Source organism: Dromiciops gliroides, chromosome 2, assembly GCF_019393635.1.
Source record: "Dromiciops gliroides isolate mDroGli1 chromosome 2, mDroGli1.pri, whole genome shotgun sequence".
Taxonomy (NCBI): Eukaryota; Metazoa; Chordata; class Mammalia; order Microbiotheria; family Microbiotheriidae; genus Dromiciops; species Dromiciops gliroides.
The window spans coordinates 285,250,247-285,265,594 of record NC_057862.1 but is presented as its reverse complement, the minus strand read 5'-3'; the positions used below and the strand labels follow the sequence as shown (position 1 = coordinate 285,265,594).

The 15,348-nt window shown below is 44.9% G+C and overlaps 1 protein-coding gene across 5 annotated transcripts in view; it reads left to right on the top strand.

The window, feature by feature from the left end:
• Positions 1-14,757, top strand: part of P4HA2 (prolyl 4-hydroxylase subunit alpha 2) — a 60,697-nt gene extending 45,940 nt beyond the window's left edge. For 2 of the 5 annotated variants that reach the window (XM_043989596.1, XM_043989599.1), the window contains 7 exons: positions 4,752-4,822; positions 6,262-6,361; positions 7,073-7,126; positions 8,312-8,377; positions 12,073-12,141; positions 12,779-12,875; positions 14,191-14,757. In XM_043989596.1, the coding sequence (XP_043845531.1) occupies positions 4,752-4,822; positions 6,262-6,361; positions 7,073-7,126; positions 8,312-8,377; positions 12,073-12,141; positions 12,779-12,875; positions 14,191-14,261 (528 nt within the window). In that variant the 3' untranslated portion in view covers positions 14,262-14,757. Of the gene's footprint in view, positions 1-4,751; positions 4,823-6,261; positions 6,362-7,072; positions 7,127-8,201; positions 8,262-8,311; positions 8,378-12,072; positions 12,142-12,778; positions 12,876-14,190 lie in introns of all 5 variants that reach the window. The other 3 variants (XM_043989601.1, XM_043989597.1, XM_043989598.1) reach the window with 3 other exon arrangements.
• Positions 14,758-15,348: the final 591 nt, after the last annotated feature.

The following is a 15,348-nucleotide window of genomic DNA, read 5'->3' as shown; positions in this document are numbered from 1 at the left end:
GTGAATGTGAGAGCAAGAGAGACAGACAGACAACAAGATTTCATAAGGGACTACTCTGCATTTTATCACCATAGAAGACTGCCTGGGGCACTGAGAGGTTAAGTAATAGCTAACACTTACATAGTTATATATTATGTGCCAGGCACTGTTCTAAGTGCTTTACAAATATAATCTCATTTGATCCTGACAACAGTTCTCTGAAGTAGGTGGTATTATTATCCTCATTTAACAATAGAGGAAACTGAGGCAGAAGGAGTTTAAGTAACTTGGCCATGGTCACATAGCTAGTAAATGTCCTAGGGCTGGATTTGAACTCTGGCTTTCCTGACTTCAGGCTAGGTGCTGAACCAACCAACTAATTGTCACAGCTTAAATGACTTGCCTAAGGTCATATACACCTAGTATGTATCAGAAGCAGGACTTAAATTAGATTCTTTCTGACTCTGAGGCTGGAAGTCTTTACAAAACAATGGGGAAAAAAAATCCTACCAAAAAATAACAAATAGAACTGGAATCTGTATACTTAATAGCTAGTTAGTAAATACTGTGCTAAGTGCTAGAGGTACAAAGAAAAGTAAAAGACAATCTCTGCTTTTAAGAAGCTTATGATTTATTTATTATTTCTTAATTTCTTGTTTGTTTGGTTTTTTTTAGTGAGGCAATTGGGATTAAGTGATTTGCCCAAGGTCACACAGCTAAGTGTCTGAGGTCAGATTTGAACTCAGGTCCTCCTGAACCCAGGGCCGGTGCTCTATCCACTGCGCCACCTAGCTGCCTGGAAGCTTATGATTTAAACAAGAAAGCAACAAGGGAATAACTGTACAAATAAAGCACATAAAGGATAAAATTGAATTAAACAACAGAAGGAAGAGAAGTTGGGAAAGACTTCCTATAGAAGGTATAATTTTAGGTGGGATTTGAAGGAAGGCAGGAGGCAGAGATGAGGAGAGAGAGCATTTTAGGCATGAAGGATGGTCGATGGAAATGTCCAAAGTGGGCAAATGGAGTTATCTTTTTGGAGAAATAGCAAGGAGGGTTTGAATATCACTGGGTTGAAGAATATGAGTGTGTATATGTGTGTGAGTGTGTGTAAGTCTGAGTGTGTGTGTGTGTGTGTGTGTGTGTGTGTGACCCACCAATAGGCTATTGTCCAAGAATGAGGTGGTAAAGGTCTGCACCAGGATGGTGGCATAACATTCAACAGGACGTGACACAGGATTGGCTATGATGGGGGTGGGGGGAGTGGTGAGAGAGAGTGAGACATCAAGGATGCCACTTTGGTTGTGAAGCTGGTCTCATAGGGGGTTTCCTCTTAGACCAAGGAGTGAGTTGGTGGCAGTTAACAATTTGTTTTTAACACTCATGGGCGATGTCCTTAACACTTTTATTTTTCCATATTGTGATTTATTTTGGGAAAGAGCAGTGCATTTCTGAGGTCTCTTCCAGCTCTACCCTCCCTCTTGTGCTTTGGTCATCAGTACTGAGCTCCAGGCTGGGTGATGGTGCGGCTGCTGACATGTGAGACCATCAATCTAAAACTGGAAAGACATCATAGACCGTTTACACCAGCCCCTTCCTTTTACCATGAAGAAGAACCTCAGAGAGTGACTTGTCCAAGGTCACACAGATAGGATTACAGAATGGAACTTGAACCTGGGGCCTTAAAACGCCAGAGCCAGTGTATTTTCTACCATGCCAATGTTTTTCTACTAATGCCAATGGCTCTTCCTGGTAGTAATTCACCCTCTGGAAGTCCTTTACTCTCTATGATTCTGGTGCCTGAGTGCAAAGAATGTTACTGCTTGTTTCAGTGAGCCAAGACATATCTATCTTTGAATTATTCCACACCAATTGACTTTCCACCCTGAGGCTAACAGATGCTTAGCCTGCTCTGAAACTGGGCTGGTGGACATACTCTAAGCTTCCTAATCTGGTAGGGAGGGTGGGTTTGAAGTAGCTTCAGTAACACAGCCTAGCTCTGGAAATAGCCCCAGTAGGTCTGGGCACAGCTCTACCTTCCTTTATTGCCTTTCTGGGTTTTACATCCTGTCTAAGGGTCAGCGAGGTTTGGTCTGAACTGGGAAGGGACTGTAAAATTAAAGGGGTGTAGGAAGGAGGGTGGTGGCAATCAAAGCACCACCATTTTACAAGCAGCAAGCATGCTGCTTTACAAGCAGTTGTGAAGGCTGCCTGATGACCTTGAAGAGGAATTAGGAAGTTAAGTGAAGCATTAGTTTCCTTTCCCAGATGAACCTTGTGACCAAGGTAGGTTATTCAAGGTTATAGAAGGGCAGCAGGGGAGTGGAATATGGTTTATTGGTATGAAGATAAATCCCTAGAGCTGTAGATGTCTTAAGCAGATTAACAGTAAGCCAGAAGTGCACTGTGGTCTCAAGGGGCCTTCTTCATATCTGGAGAAGTCGGGGCTGGCCCAGCGTGCCTGTATCTAAACCCAGAATGACTCAGCTCATTCCTGGAGAGGTAAGACTGTGCTGCCCAGGTAGAGGCAGCTAGGGAGTGGCCTTATTTGGCTACTTGAACAGTCTTTCTCATAATTCTGCATTGGAGTTTATGAAAACCCATCCTTATGGTTAGGGAAGCTATGTTTTGTTTTTCTTCCTTCTGTGATACAGTAGGGGACCATCTGTTTCTGTTAGTGCTTTCTGTTGGCTGAGGGTTGGGGTTGGAGTTGTTCCTTCCCTGGTTATCTAGCCATCACTGGAGGTTCCAGGCCACACAGGGCTCATACAAGACTTAGGGCAAATCACTCTCCATCCATATCTTTTTTTTTTCATTAGCCTCAGTTTCTCCTTCTTCTCTGATTCCTAGATTAAGTTAAGGATGAGTCTTGTTACATACAGCTTTTCTGTTTCCATTGGGCTACCATGGAAACGCGTGGTTTAGTTTTTGAGAAAGAAGCCAGGTTTGTTCCTTACAAATAGCCATTCTTTTTACATGGACATGAGTCATATTCCTAATTCTGGAGAAAGCATTCTGTTCCCTGTCCTCTGCCTTTCAGAATGGGGTGGAGAAGGAGACTCAGGAGCCAGCTGGCAGCGGGGGATGGGGAGGTGCAATGCCTGAGTAAGATGATGACTATAGATTAACTTTCACAAATGGAAAAAAATAAGCCTGTCCTAGGGGTCAGAGAAGGGCTTTTGGGCCCATTGACAGTAACTTTTGGACTGGAGAAAGCCTTGGGATCCTGGTTTTGTTTGAGGCAGCACTGTGACAAGCTGTCTCGCTGAGGGTGGATGCCTGAAGAAGTGGGGGTTGGGAGGTGTGGGTGGAGCTGAGTTTGCTGAGTGAGCTTGTGGAAAGAAAAGGAACAGCCCAAGAGGACCACCTCTTTCCTTTTTCCTGCAGACTCAGTCCCAAAGTGACAAAGAATTGGATTTTTTTTGGGGGGGGGGCATTTTGTGTGTGGGGGTGGGTGGGTAATGAGGTGCCAGCAGGTGGGTGAGGCCTTGGGCATTCAGGGATGTGTCAGTAAGGGAAGTTCTGTGTACCCTCAGGGAATAGTGGCCAGCCTTGGATGAGGGCTACACTTCTGGGTGGTTGGGCCAGTCTTCTTTCCTGGGGACTTCTTTCCAGTATTGGCCACCCTTAACTCTACTAGGGGAAGATGCCAAAGGACTCACCTGCCTCCCAGCGAAGCAAGAGCTGGGATGGGAAATGAGCATCACAACTATGGGGCTTTTGACTAAGTCCTCTGTTCCCCTTGGCATCACAGCCCTTCTGGGTGTAGGATAAGGGGTTCTGAGGGAGGGACCCCTCCTCACTTTCCCTAGAGTCCTTTGGGTTTAGCTGTGTCATCACCCTCTATTCCCTACTCCAATACCAGGGGTGGGTGGGGGAAGAGGGGATATTGGACATCCTCTCCAGGTAAGGAGATTCCCTCACTTAGAAGGTAAGGAAGACTTGGACTGTCTTGCTTTTATTTTTTTATTCCTAGCACTTAGCACAGTGCCTGGCACCTAGTAAGCACTTAATAAGTGCTTTTCCATTCATTTATTCATTCACTCATTTTCTTCTCTGTAACTAGGGATATGCCTGGGGACTCTGTTATGGAAATAGGCTGGTGTGTGCTCCTTGTGGCTGCTGGGCAGCAGACAGCTAAACTCTGCCCTGTGTCTCTGCCCCACTGCCACTTGGCGTGTGGTGGTATTGTGTGTGCCCATGGCTGGAACATGTGGCTTCTCCTCTAAGCCAGGCTTGGGTTCTTGAGCCTCTCTGTTGCTCTGGGCACTTGGCACGCCATCTTTTGCCCCTGTGTCTTTGAATGCTGAGAATACTCTCCTCACCACCACCTCTTGGGATCCCTATTTCCCTTCAAGCTTCAGCTCAAGTGCTGCCCCTCTTAAGAGGCCTTTCCCAATCCCAGCCTTTAGTGCTGTTCCTTCCCCTCCAAAATAAACATTTATTTTGCATATACCTTGTATTTAATTGTCTATGAACATGTGTCCCATGAAGGGTGGGACTTTATTACTTTTGCATTTTTACAAAATACATAACACCGTGCACCAGCACAGTGCCTACCACATAGTGGGTCAATTGATTGATTTGGGTGCTTCATGTTACTTTGAGGCCAGAACAGCTTGGTCTACTTCACTGTGTAAATCAGTTACATGGAGCAGAAGACTAGTACCCCTCTGCTTTATTGCATCATGGTGAAACCCAATTGTGGGGGGGGGGGCTGTGATTAGTAAAAAGAGGCCAAAGTCCTTATCATCTTCTCCTACTCCCCACAGCTGGCAAGAGCCACAGTCCGTGACCCAAAGACAGGAGTCCTCACCGTGGCCAACTACAGGGTTTCCAAAAGGTAAGGAGGGTGCTACCCTGCTCTATGGGCTCCCAACCCTAAACTTGTCCCTGCGGCATCCTGACTCTTGATTTAGAGTTTACCTTTTCGCTTTCCAGGTAGATCCCTTTCCTATCTTCTTCTGCTCCTGCTGGCTAACCTTCTGTTTAAGTCCTGGCTCACAGGCCAGCCAACCCATGTGACAGAGAGAGAGAGAGAGTGTGTGTGTGTGTGTGTGTGTGTGTGTTTCTGTACTTGTGCAGTGGGTTGTAAAGAGGCATGGTTATATAATGGAAAGAATGCAGAATTCAAACCCTGTCTCCTCAGCTTGGCATTGAAAGCCCTTTACAGTCTGGCTCCTGCCTACCTTTCAAGCCTCATTTCACATCATTCCCCATTTTATATTTTAGCTAAAATGGCTTCCTTGCTGTTCCCCAAACTCAGAATTCCATCTCCTACCTCCATGTCTTTGCAGGGATGGTTCCAAATGTCTGGATTGTATTCTTCTCCCTTCTCCCTCTTATATTCATTAGCTTTTATCAGGATTTAGCCAAAGTGCTATCTTCTGTGAAAATCTTTTCCCCATAAACTGGGATCTGTGAACTTTTGAAAAAATATAAATAATATAACATCTATGAACCAGTATAATTAGATTCTTTTGCATTTCTATTTTTCTGTTTCGTAATTGTTTGCATTTTATTTTATAAATTTAAAAATGTGATTGAGTCCATCCATTTGCTTTGCCAGACCTTGCCAGAAGGCTCTATGATGCCAAAAAGGTAAAGGCTGCCCTAATTGTTGGTACACTTGCCCCCGTACCCCTTCAAATTATCTGGAGTTTACTTATGTATATAAATATTATACCACCTATTGGAACACAATTTTTTTGAAGGCATGGATCATTTTTTTGTTTTTGACTTTGTAACTGCAATGTTTTTCACACAGTAGGCACTTAATTAATGCTTGCTGAATTTAATCAAGTTGAATACCTACTATCTTTGTAACCCCCTGGGCAAGTTACCTAACCTCTGAACCTCAGTTTCTCCATCTGTAAAATAAGAGGGTTAGACTAGATCATCTCTAAGGTCCCTTCTGTCTCTAAATTCTATGACCTTTGCTTTTCATTGGTGGTGTATTTGTGTGTTTCTACATAGGGTGTGAAGTACATTTGTGTACCAGTTGTGGGGTGGGGCTAGTTGGTGTTTCCCATGGAGCTCCAGGTATATTGAAAGTGTCTTGACTTTGGTTACTGGCAACTTTGACATGTAGGGCTATGGCAGGAGAACTCCCTGGTAATCCAGTGCCAATCCTGACCCTAACCCTTCTTTTTCCATTTTCCACTTGAACCAGCAATGCTCTTCCCCTCCTCCCCCCTTCCCTCTTTCCCAAACTGGGCTGTTCCCATGCTTCCTTGAGGATCTACTCCATGCCCCTCTCCTCTATCTGTTCCCCATGCTTAGTTCATGGCTAGAGGAAGATGATGACCCTGTTGTTGCTCAAGTGAACAGAAGAATGCAGTACATCACAGGATTATCTGTGAAGACAGCCGAATTGCTACAGGTAGGGGCCCCAGATGGGGAAGGGAGGGGAGAGAGTAAGAGATTTGTCTCTGTAGGGCCCAGGGAGGGGTCTCCAAGGGAATCGGGGGAGAGTTTTTTCTCTGGAGATGCTGAGATGTGGAAAAAAATTGAGGGACGACGAATCCCAATCAATAAATGTTAATTAAGTTCCTGCTTTGTGTCAGACACTGTGTGAGGTACTGAGAATTCAAAGGCAAAAAATGAAACACTTCCTGCCTTCAAGAAGCTTACAATCTATTGTTGGGAAAGCACATGTACAGGTGAACTCAAATGAAAATACATAGAAAGTAGTGACAAGCTCCTTTCACTTGGGGTGAGTCTGGGGAAAGTTCTCATTAAGGCAGCTGAAATCATTGGGGTGTGTGAAGTATCTCAGAAAATGGTAGAACTTCAGTGGGCTATGACTTTTGAATCCACTCAAACCAAGGAGACATGATACACCTCTGGTTCAAGTAGATGTGATATGGGGTGGAGCTCCTTATAGATCCAGCAAAGCAGCATTTCCAGCCTGGCCAGGTCTTGGGTTTTCCATCAGTTCCTGTGGGTCAATTTCTTCTCATTTCCCAAACCAAACTGAGCCTTGTTTTCCTAAAGCCCAAGGACCTAACAGGCACTGCCCACGAGAAGTCCTCATTATGGTCTCCATTTGGGCATTGTTTGCTTAACCACATCCCTGTCACTTCCCCTGCAGGTTGCTAATTATGGAATGGGAGGACAGTACGAGCCACATTTTGACTTCTCCAGGGTAAGTTACATCACTTTGCATTGGGCTAGCCAGTCCCAGGGGTGAGAGAATCTTGGCTAAAGGTGGGCTATGGGTGATGGGTCCCCCAGTCTCCCAGGGGTTTGGAGTTTAGACTATAGCTAAGCAAAAGTAGAACAGAGAGCCCAGAATTTCTTAGGAACAGGACTATTTCTGAGTCACACTGAGTATAACTGAGACCATAATAAAGTGGGACTCTGAGGATCTAGATTCAAAATACAGATTCTCTGATTCCAGATACTCCAAGAGCCTCAAGGATAAAGCCCTTTTAATCATAAGAGAAATATGACTCCATTATATTTCTTCAGGCCCTTCCTCCCTCCCTCCCTGACCCCTGTGATGACCTGTTTTTGAGATTAATTCACAAGCCTTAACAGACAGCGTCCCTAGCCTCCACTGGTTTTGTTAGCCTGTCAGGCTGCTCCTTTCCCTTTGTTCATACATACATATGTACATACGTGTGTACGCATGTATGTACATATATATGTGCATACACGTGTATACACCCATATATTTGGTAACCACTCTGTCTGGGTTTATTCCTAGCCCTAGTTTTCAATCTCAGCCATAAATAAACCTCTAGATAGGTTTCTTCTTCTCTCTCAGGGAAGCCTGGTGTCCTGTAAATTTCCTGCTTCTTCTTCCCTGCCCCCAGACACTTACCAAATATACTTTACCTTGTCTGTCCTTCCCCCGCCCCATCTAGACAAGCTAGTGGTGTCTCTCAATGAGGCCCTCACTCCACAGCTGATGCTGGTCGTCATTTCCTGGACTTCTTGTGACTCCAAAGTCCTTCCCTTGGGGTAGAATGTCCCATGCGGTCTCTGTTCCTAGGGTCTCAGTGTGGGTTCTCTGTGTTTCCCTGGTCCCCAGCAGTGCTTGGCCTCTGGTTCTATGGTATCCGAGTGCCAGTCAATCTGGCAGGCCTCTGTGCCCCTGGGTTGTTGACTTGAAAGATCTCCATGAGAAATTGTTTTTACTCCCTGCCCCTGGGGCTCCACTCATGTGATGGGCAGTACTGATCACTCACTCAGGTGGAAGTTGTTGTCTATTACAGCGGCCTTTTGACAGCGGCTTGAAAACGGAGGGGAATAGGTTAGCGACCTTTCTAAACTATGTAAGTACTGGGCCTTGGCCCTCCTCTTCACTCTTACTTAATTTTTATAGAAAGGTGCGCCAGATGCTTTCAAGCATTTAGGGACGGGGAATCGTGTGGCCACATTCTTAAACTACGTGAGTATGATGTGTGCATAAAGCCAGCACCACAGTGACCACAGCCTGAGGGCTCACCCTCCTCCCAGCTCCCATGCCCAGGGCTGACCAGAAGTGCAGTCAGTTTTCAGTTATCCAGAGCCTGCCTTGCAACCTACCCCTTCCCCCCACACTCTCCTTCCCTATTCTTAGCTGTCTAGAGCAGAAGAGGTAGGGACAGTTTGTTATGTACAGATTATTCAGGCACCTCTGTAAACCCGGGCTGATTTGCCTAGCAGGCTCTGAGCGGCTTCTTCCACAGGGTCAAAGGAGGAGACCTCTCCCCCCCATTGTAAAGATGAGGAAACTCAGGCACAGAGGGGAAATGACTTGCTCAAGGTAGTAAGCAGCAGAACCAGGTATTAAATCAGGCTCTTTGACCCCAGATTTAGTAATAATCATCATCATAAATAATAGCTAGGATTTATATGGCATTTTAAGATTTGCAAAATGTTTCATCTGATCCTCACAACAGCCCTTTGAGTTAGGTGCTATTATTATCTCCTTTTCACAGAAGAGGAAACTGAGGCTGAGGGAAGTTAAATTGCTTGTACAGTATCTTATAGCTAGTTAATATCTGAGGAAGGGTTCAAACCCTTGGAAATTTTCCTGACTCCTAAGTCCAGTACTCTTTCTACTATGTCACCTAGCTGCCTCTTGGGTGCCTATAAAATACTAAATGATTCAAACAGCCTGGGGAAGTAGAATAAGAAGGTTCAGTCCATTGTATGCTGTTCTAGAGTCAAGAAGAATGATGAATCATGGCTCCATCCTCCAAAAATGCTGAGAATGAGGAGCTGGCAGTGACTGCATTGGATTCTTTGGGAGCACCCCTTGTTACATACTTGGGGATTGGAGAGGAGTGGAAATGGCATTTGGGATACCTGTGAATTTCAAGTGTCCCTGTCCTTCCAATGGACTTCCCTATAATTCCCAAACGCTATGGATAACTGAGAACTGGCTGGAGCCGAGGACGGTGTTACCCAACCTTAGCTTCTATTCCCATCCATGGGACTCTCCTCCAGAGTGGACAGCCCAAGCTCTTTCTTCATGACCTCAGATATCTATCAGACCTTGAAAAACCAGGACCCATGGTTGAAGGAGGTTTCTGGCTGGGAATAGAAGGGAATAACCAGTATATGAATTGCTTTTAACCCTGATCTGCTTCCTGCATTTTCTCTCCCAGGGACAGGGAATGCCCATTTCCTAATTCCTCTGGGCTGCTTCTCACATTTTTTGCTGTTACTGGAGGCCTGGGGGGCAGGGCCCCAGTTTGCAGAGATGACTCATTTTACCTTCTAATCCAGGGGACTTTTTTACTTTATATTCATGGGTGGGACAGGTCTTATCTTGTTCCAAGGAGAGTAAAGAGATTTCTCCCTCTGGGAAGAGAGTTTGGGGGTTAAAAAAAGTGTTTCTTTGGTAAAATTTGACTTTTGTCTCCAAGATTTATTACCACGATCTGATGAATCTTCAGCTTTGAAGCCATTTTTGGGTCTAGTTTTGATTCAATTACAGTTAAAAAAAATAGCCATCCAGAGCTCCAGATGTGGAACAGCTGCTTGCTCCTTTCTCAGACCTTCTGAACTGGATATGCACAGGCCCACATGGTAGAGCTATGCTAATAATGAAATCTTATTTGGAATGACTCACCTCTACAGGAGAGGAAGAGAGTGCAGGCTTTAAAGCTCTGTGCCTAGTCCCTGTCCCCAGGGCCTAAATATTTGCTGTTCATTCTTTTCTTTGCTTTTGTGTACTTGAAGAGGAGATTCTTCCTTGGGGTCTCCTCCTTACACCAAGACTATAAGAAATGGATAGACTGACAAGATAGTATGTAATATGTTGTCTACATACTGATCTAACGTCAAAAACCTTAAGAAAAAAGAATTATAAGCCAGATTAAAAAAAAAAAAAAGCTGGGGCGGCTAGGTGGGGCAGTGGATAAAGCACCGGCCCTGGAGTCAGGAGTACCTGAGTTCAAATCCGGTCTCAGACACTTAACACTTACTAGCTGTGTGACCCTGGGCAAGTCACTTAACCCCAATTGCCTCACTAAAAAAAAAAAAAAAAAAAAAAAAAAGCTGACTCCATAGTTGTTTTAGGCCTGACTCATATTTTCTTAGTAGTTGAAGCTCAGTGTTGGAACAGAATGAAATATTCATAGGCCATTCAACTATTAACTTCCTGGTGCTCTCCTGTGTGTGTGTGTGTGTGTGAGTGTGTGAGTGTGTGAGTGTGTATGTAATCTTTTCTTCCTTGCTTAAAAGGCAAGTGCTCTCATATGACAAAACAACCTTAATACCTTCATGCCTGTTACCGAGGATTTCTTAATACTGTTGATTGTGGAGGTCCAGTGAGCTCTATGGTGTAACTCTGAATTGCTTCTCTTCTGGGTCAGGTCTCTATCTGGGATATCCCAAGCTCTTTCTTTATGACCTCAGACATATATCAGGCCTTAAAAAACCAGGAGCTATGGTCGAATATGCTTGATGTGCTGATCTTACTCACAGGGCCTTTAGCTGGCCAGTCCTTCAGGCTGGTCCTTTGGTACCAGCTTTGTGTTTTGCTATCTGCCTTAAAAACCGGGGTAGGAAGTGGGGTAGGTGTAGAGGATGGATCCCCAAGAGACTGAGTCACTGCCTGTTCACTTGATAATACTTCATCCAGTCCAGTCCAGTGAGTATTTATTAATGATGCTAACTCTGCACGAGACACTGGGGATACAAAGACAAGATGAAAAAGAAATCCTGCTCCAAGCGGCTTATACTCTGCTTGGGGTAGGAGGTGCAGCATGTGCATATGATAATTTGAGATGGGAGAAAGCACTGACAACTAAGGACAATCAAGGGAAGCTTCTTGGATTTGGGGAACATACAGAAAGCTAGAGATTTTGAGTCAGAGATAGTGGGGGGCAGAGGAAGAAGAGAGTACATGCTGCTCCCCACCACTCACCTCCCACTCCCACCACCACCCTCTCTACCATATGCCTATTTATATTCTCCTTTTGGCCACGTGTAGTTTTGATTCTTCTGAGATTGCAGAGTTTCATGATTCACTGCTGCCATGTAGCATCCCTAGGTGAAGAATTGTAGGACCCTCTGAGCTAGAAGGAAGTCTAGGATTTTTCCTTCACTTTGACAAGTCACATATATCACCACTAAGCCAAGGAACTGGACAGACATCCAAGAATGGGATCCTGTGCTGGAGGGCTGCTCCTTGTCAGTCAGACAGGTGGCTAAGCTGAGACCATGTCCAATCCATCCACAATATTGGTTGTATTTAGTTTTTTTCCGGGAGGATTTGGGTTAGGCACAGAATGTTATTCTTCCTGAAATACTGATGATAACCTTTACAAAAGGAGGTTATTTTGTAATAGGGGAGCACCAACCTTTGAACAAATCCAGTGTATGAAAATACAGATTTAGGGGGAAAAAAGATAATTGGGGATGAGAAGTTGTCTGGAATTATTTAAAGAAAAATTCCCCACAGGAATCCTTTGAATAGTGCATCATCTCTTCCTCACACCCTTTGCATTCATATAGCATTTGAATAAACAAAAATTCAGTATATAACTGAACAACCATTCTGGAGAATAACTCTTGCTTAGGCAGGGGGCTGACCTCCAGTCTGGCTGGCTTTGTGAGACTTTCCTGAAATATCTTTTCTTATTTTCTTAGATGAGTGATGTTGAAGCTGGTGGGGCCACAGTATTCCCTGACTTTGGGGCAGCAATTTGGCCCAAAAAGGTAAATTGTCTTGTTAGATGAAGCTGAGGCCTAGGAAGCCGACCTTATTCTCACCACAGCCTGTTCTATTCTCATGAATGAAATATCATAGATCCAGAGGCTAGTGGTCACCTGCCCTCCAAGACTCCAAGGAACCTCCAGCTCCATTTGTGAAAATGGCTGGAATGCCTTGAATCTCAGACCTACTGAGCTGAGCTTCTAGGCAGAGACTAGCAGATCCTCTAAAGGGACAACTACATAGAAGGGATAGGAACAAAGCCTGTTGAGGAAAATCTCTGACTCTTTGGGCACCACAAGACTGTTATCAGAGGCCTGGTGCCTGGCCTTGGCCCAGGGTGGGGGACCATACGAGATACTGCATTTAGTAGAATTCAAGTCACTTTGTCTCAGCACTTCCAGGGAAAAGATGACACCACATGACCTCTGGTTTCCAAGGCACTGGCAGAGTTATGGCCCACATTCACCCCCTGACTTAATCGACCAGGTTTGTCATGTCCAGATGGTCTCCCACATTGACAAAATTCTCCTTCCTTTTACTATCAATTTACAAATAATCTATGCTGTCTCAGAGCCTTGCTATCCAAGGGCAAATGGTGCATCCTGGGCTTCCATCCTGATCAGGTCCTCTCTCTTCCAGGGCACAGCAGTATTCTGGTATAATCTCTTTCGCAGTGGGGAGGGTGATTACCGGACGCGGCATGCGGCCTGCCCAGTGCTTGTTGGCAGTAAATGGGGTGAGTGACAGGCTCTATGAGTTTCTTTGGCCCCTAAAAGGGTAGCCTGGTATTGGTGTGAGCACAGGGGCTGAATGTTTCCTATCAACCAGATTCTTATTCTTCATAGAATCTATACTACCAGATTCACCCAAAGCCTAGATAAGGATGTCCCCCAGGTTTGGGTTTTCTATGCTAAGCCACAGTTTCTCCGGCTTCAAGCTCCCCTGTGCAGAACCACGTGCACACTTGGACATGTGCTCAGGAGGGGAAACAATAGCACGATCATGGGCAGTAATCCAGGAGCTGTATTTACCACTAGTGTGAATGGTTTAGGCGAGAAAAATCTGGACTGTGGAGTGAGAACCTCCTCTATAGGACCCCAGGGAAAGGAGAGGACTCTTGGCCAAATTTTGGGTGCCCTTTTTGTCCCAACTTGTGCCTAGTACAGTGCCTGGAATATGCCAGGTATTTCTTTCTTTCTTTTTTTTTTTAAGTGAGGCAATTGGGGTTAAGTGACTTGCCCAGGGTCATACAGCTAGTAAGTGTTAAATGTCTGAGGCTGGATTTGAACTCAGGTACTCCTGACTCCAGGGCCGGTGCTCTATCCACTGCACCACCTAGCTGCCTAAGTACTTACAAAATTTAATTAAAATAAAGGGTCATAGTGGAAAAAGTGCAAGACTTGGCATTAGGAAGAATTGGGTTTAAAACCCATCTATAAGATGGATAATTCTCTTAATTTTTCTGAGCCTCAGTTTCCTCATCTATAAAGTGGGGATAATAATACCAATAGTAGATACATGATTAAGATGCAGCTAAAATAACATGTTAATAATAATTGCTAACATTTGTATAGCACTTTAAGGTTTTCAAAGCTCTTTAAAAACATCTCAATTTATCCTCATAAAAACCCTGGGAAGTAGATGCTATTCTCATACCTTGTTTACAGATGAGGAAACTGAGTCAGGAAGCGATTAAGTAACTTGGCCCGGGTGATACAGGTAGCAAGTGTCTAAGGCTGGATTTCAGCTCAGGTGTAACTGATTCTAGTTCTATCACTGTTCACTGAGCTACCCAGCAATTTAGATAACGTATCTAAAGACCTTGACAAACTTTAGAAGTACAATATAAATGGCAGCTCTGATTATTTTCATACTGGGGATGGAATGTTGAGAAAACAGCAAGACATGACACATGTCCCATAAGTCTCTGCCCTGGACATCTTTCATGATGATGGATGCTCATCTCACAGCATTCTGGGGTCCTAGGTTTGCCCTCAATCATTTCCTAGATAGCAGATGTGATTGTAACTCACTGTTTCACTTATTCACAGTTTCCAATAAATGGTTCCATGAGCGGGGGCAGGAGTTCTTGAGACCATGTGGATCAACAGAAGTCGACTGACCTTCCTTCCAGCTCCGGCTTCCCCAGTGCTCTTTCCATGCCTTTCCCCACCCTTCTAGATCAGTCCATTGGCCAGGCCAACACAGAATTGTCCCAATCAGTCTCTCAGCAAGTGGCCATTTGTGAGCAAAGTGAAGGTAGAATGGGGAGGGAAGGTGGGGTGGGTCATTGTACCCCCCCTACACACACACACACACACACACACACACACACACACACACTCTCACTGTCTCTCTCTCTCTCTCTCTCTCTCACACACACACACACACAGTGACCTCCACTCACCCTTCCCTGCTAGTCTCAGACTGTCCATTAGTGGTGCAGGATGCGTGACTGCCAAGCCAGTCTATCTGGTTCTGTGACGATATTTCCCAGATGGTTTTGATACTAAATATTTCCTTGAACCAAAGTTTTAAAACGTTATGTGTTCATTTAATTTTATTGTGTTTCTTTGGCTTGTGGAATTTACCTGGAAAATAAATATTTCTAGACAAAGGCCAGAGGGATTGTCTTTGCAGTGCGTGTGTGTGTGTGTGTGTGTGTGTGTGTGTGTGTGTGTGTGTGTGTGTGTGTGTGTGTGTGTGTGAAAAGCAGGAAGTGCCAAATTAACAGGTATTTCCTGAGCCTGGGGCCCAGTCTAGGGTAAACTGGCTGGGGCTTGTATAGAGGGACTGGTGATGGTCTAGATGTCTAAAGCCAAGATCTTCGAAGTTCAGCCAATCAGAGATGGTAAGGTGGTTTGCATTCCACATACCCTGATACCCAAACAATTGCTGGTTTGCCTACAGCACAACCACACCTACTCTAGTTCCCCTATACTCCCCTACTTCATCCCTTCCTTTCCCCAAGCAAATCTTCTGAGCTGGGTGTTAGCTCCATAGGGTTATAATCGAAGTACTCTCCAGTTAGTCAACTAGCATTTATTAAGTGCCTACTATGTGCCAGACACCCACAGCAGCCATTGAGCAGGTGCTATTGGCAAAATTCCACCCTACACCCAGTATATGTGGATCACTTGATGGCTGTGGTAGACCCTCCTCAGAGGCAGCCTTCATGTCAGTAACCTGTGAAGAAGAGAGCTCCACTG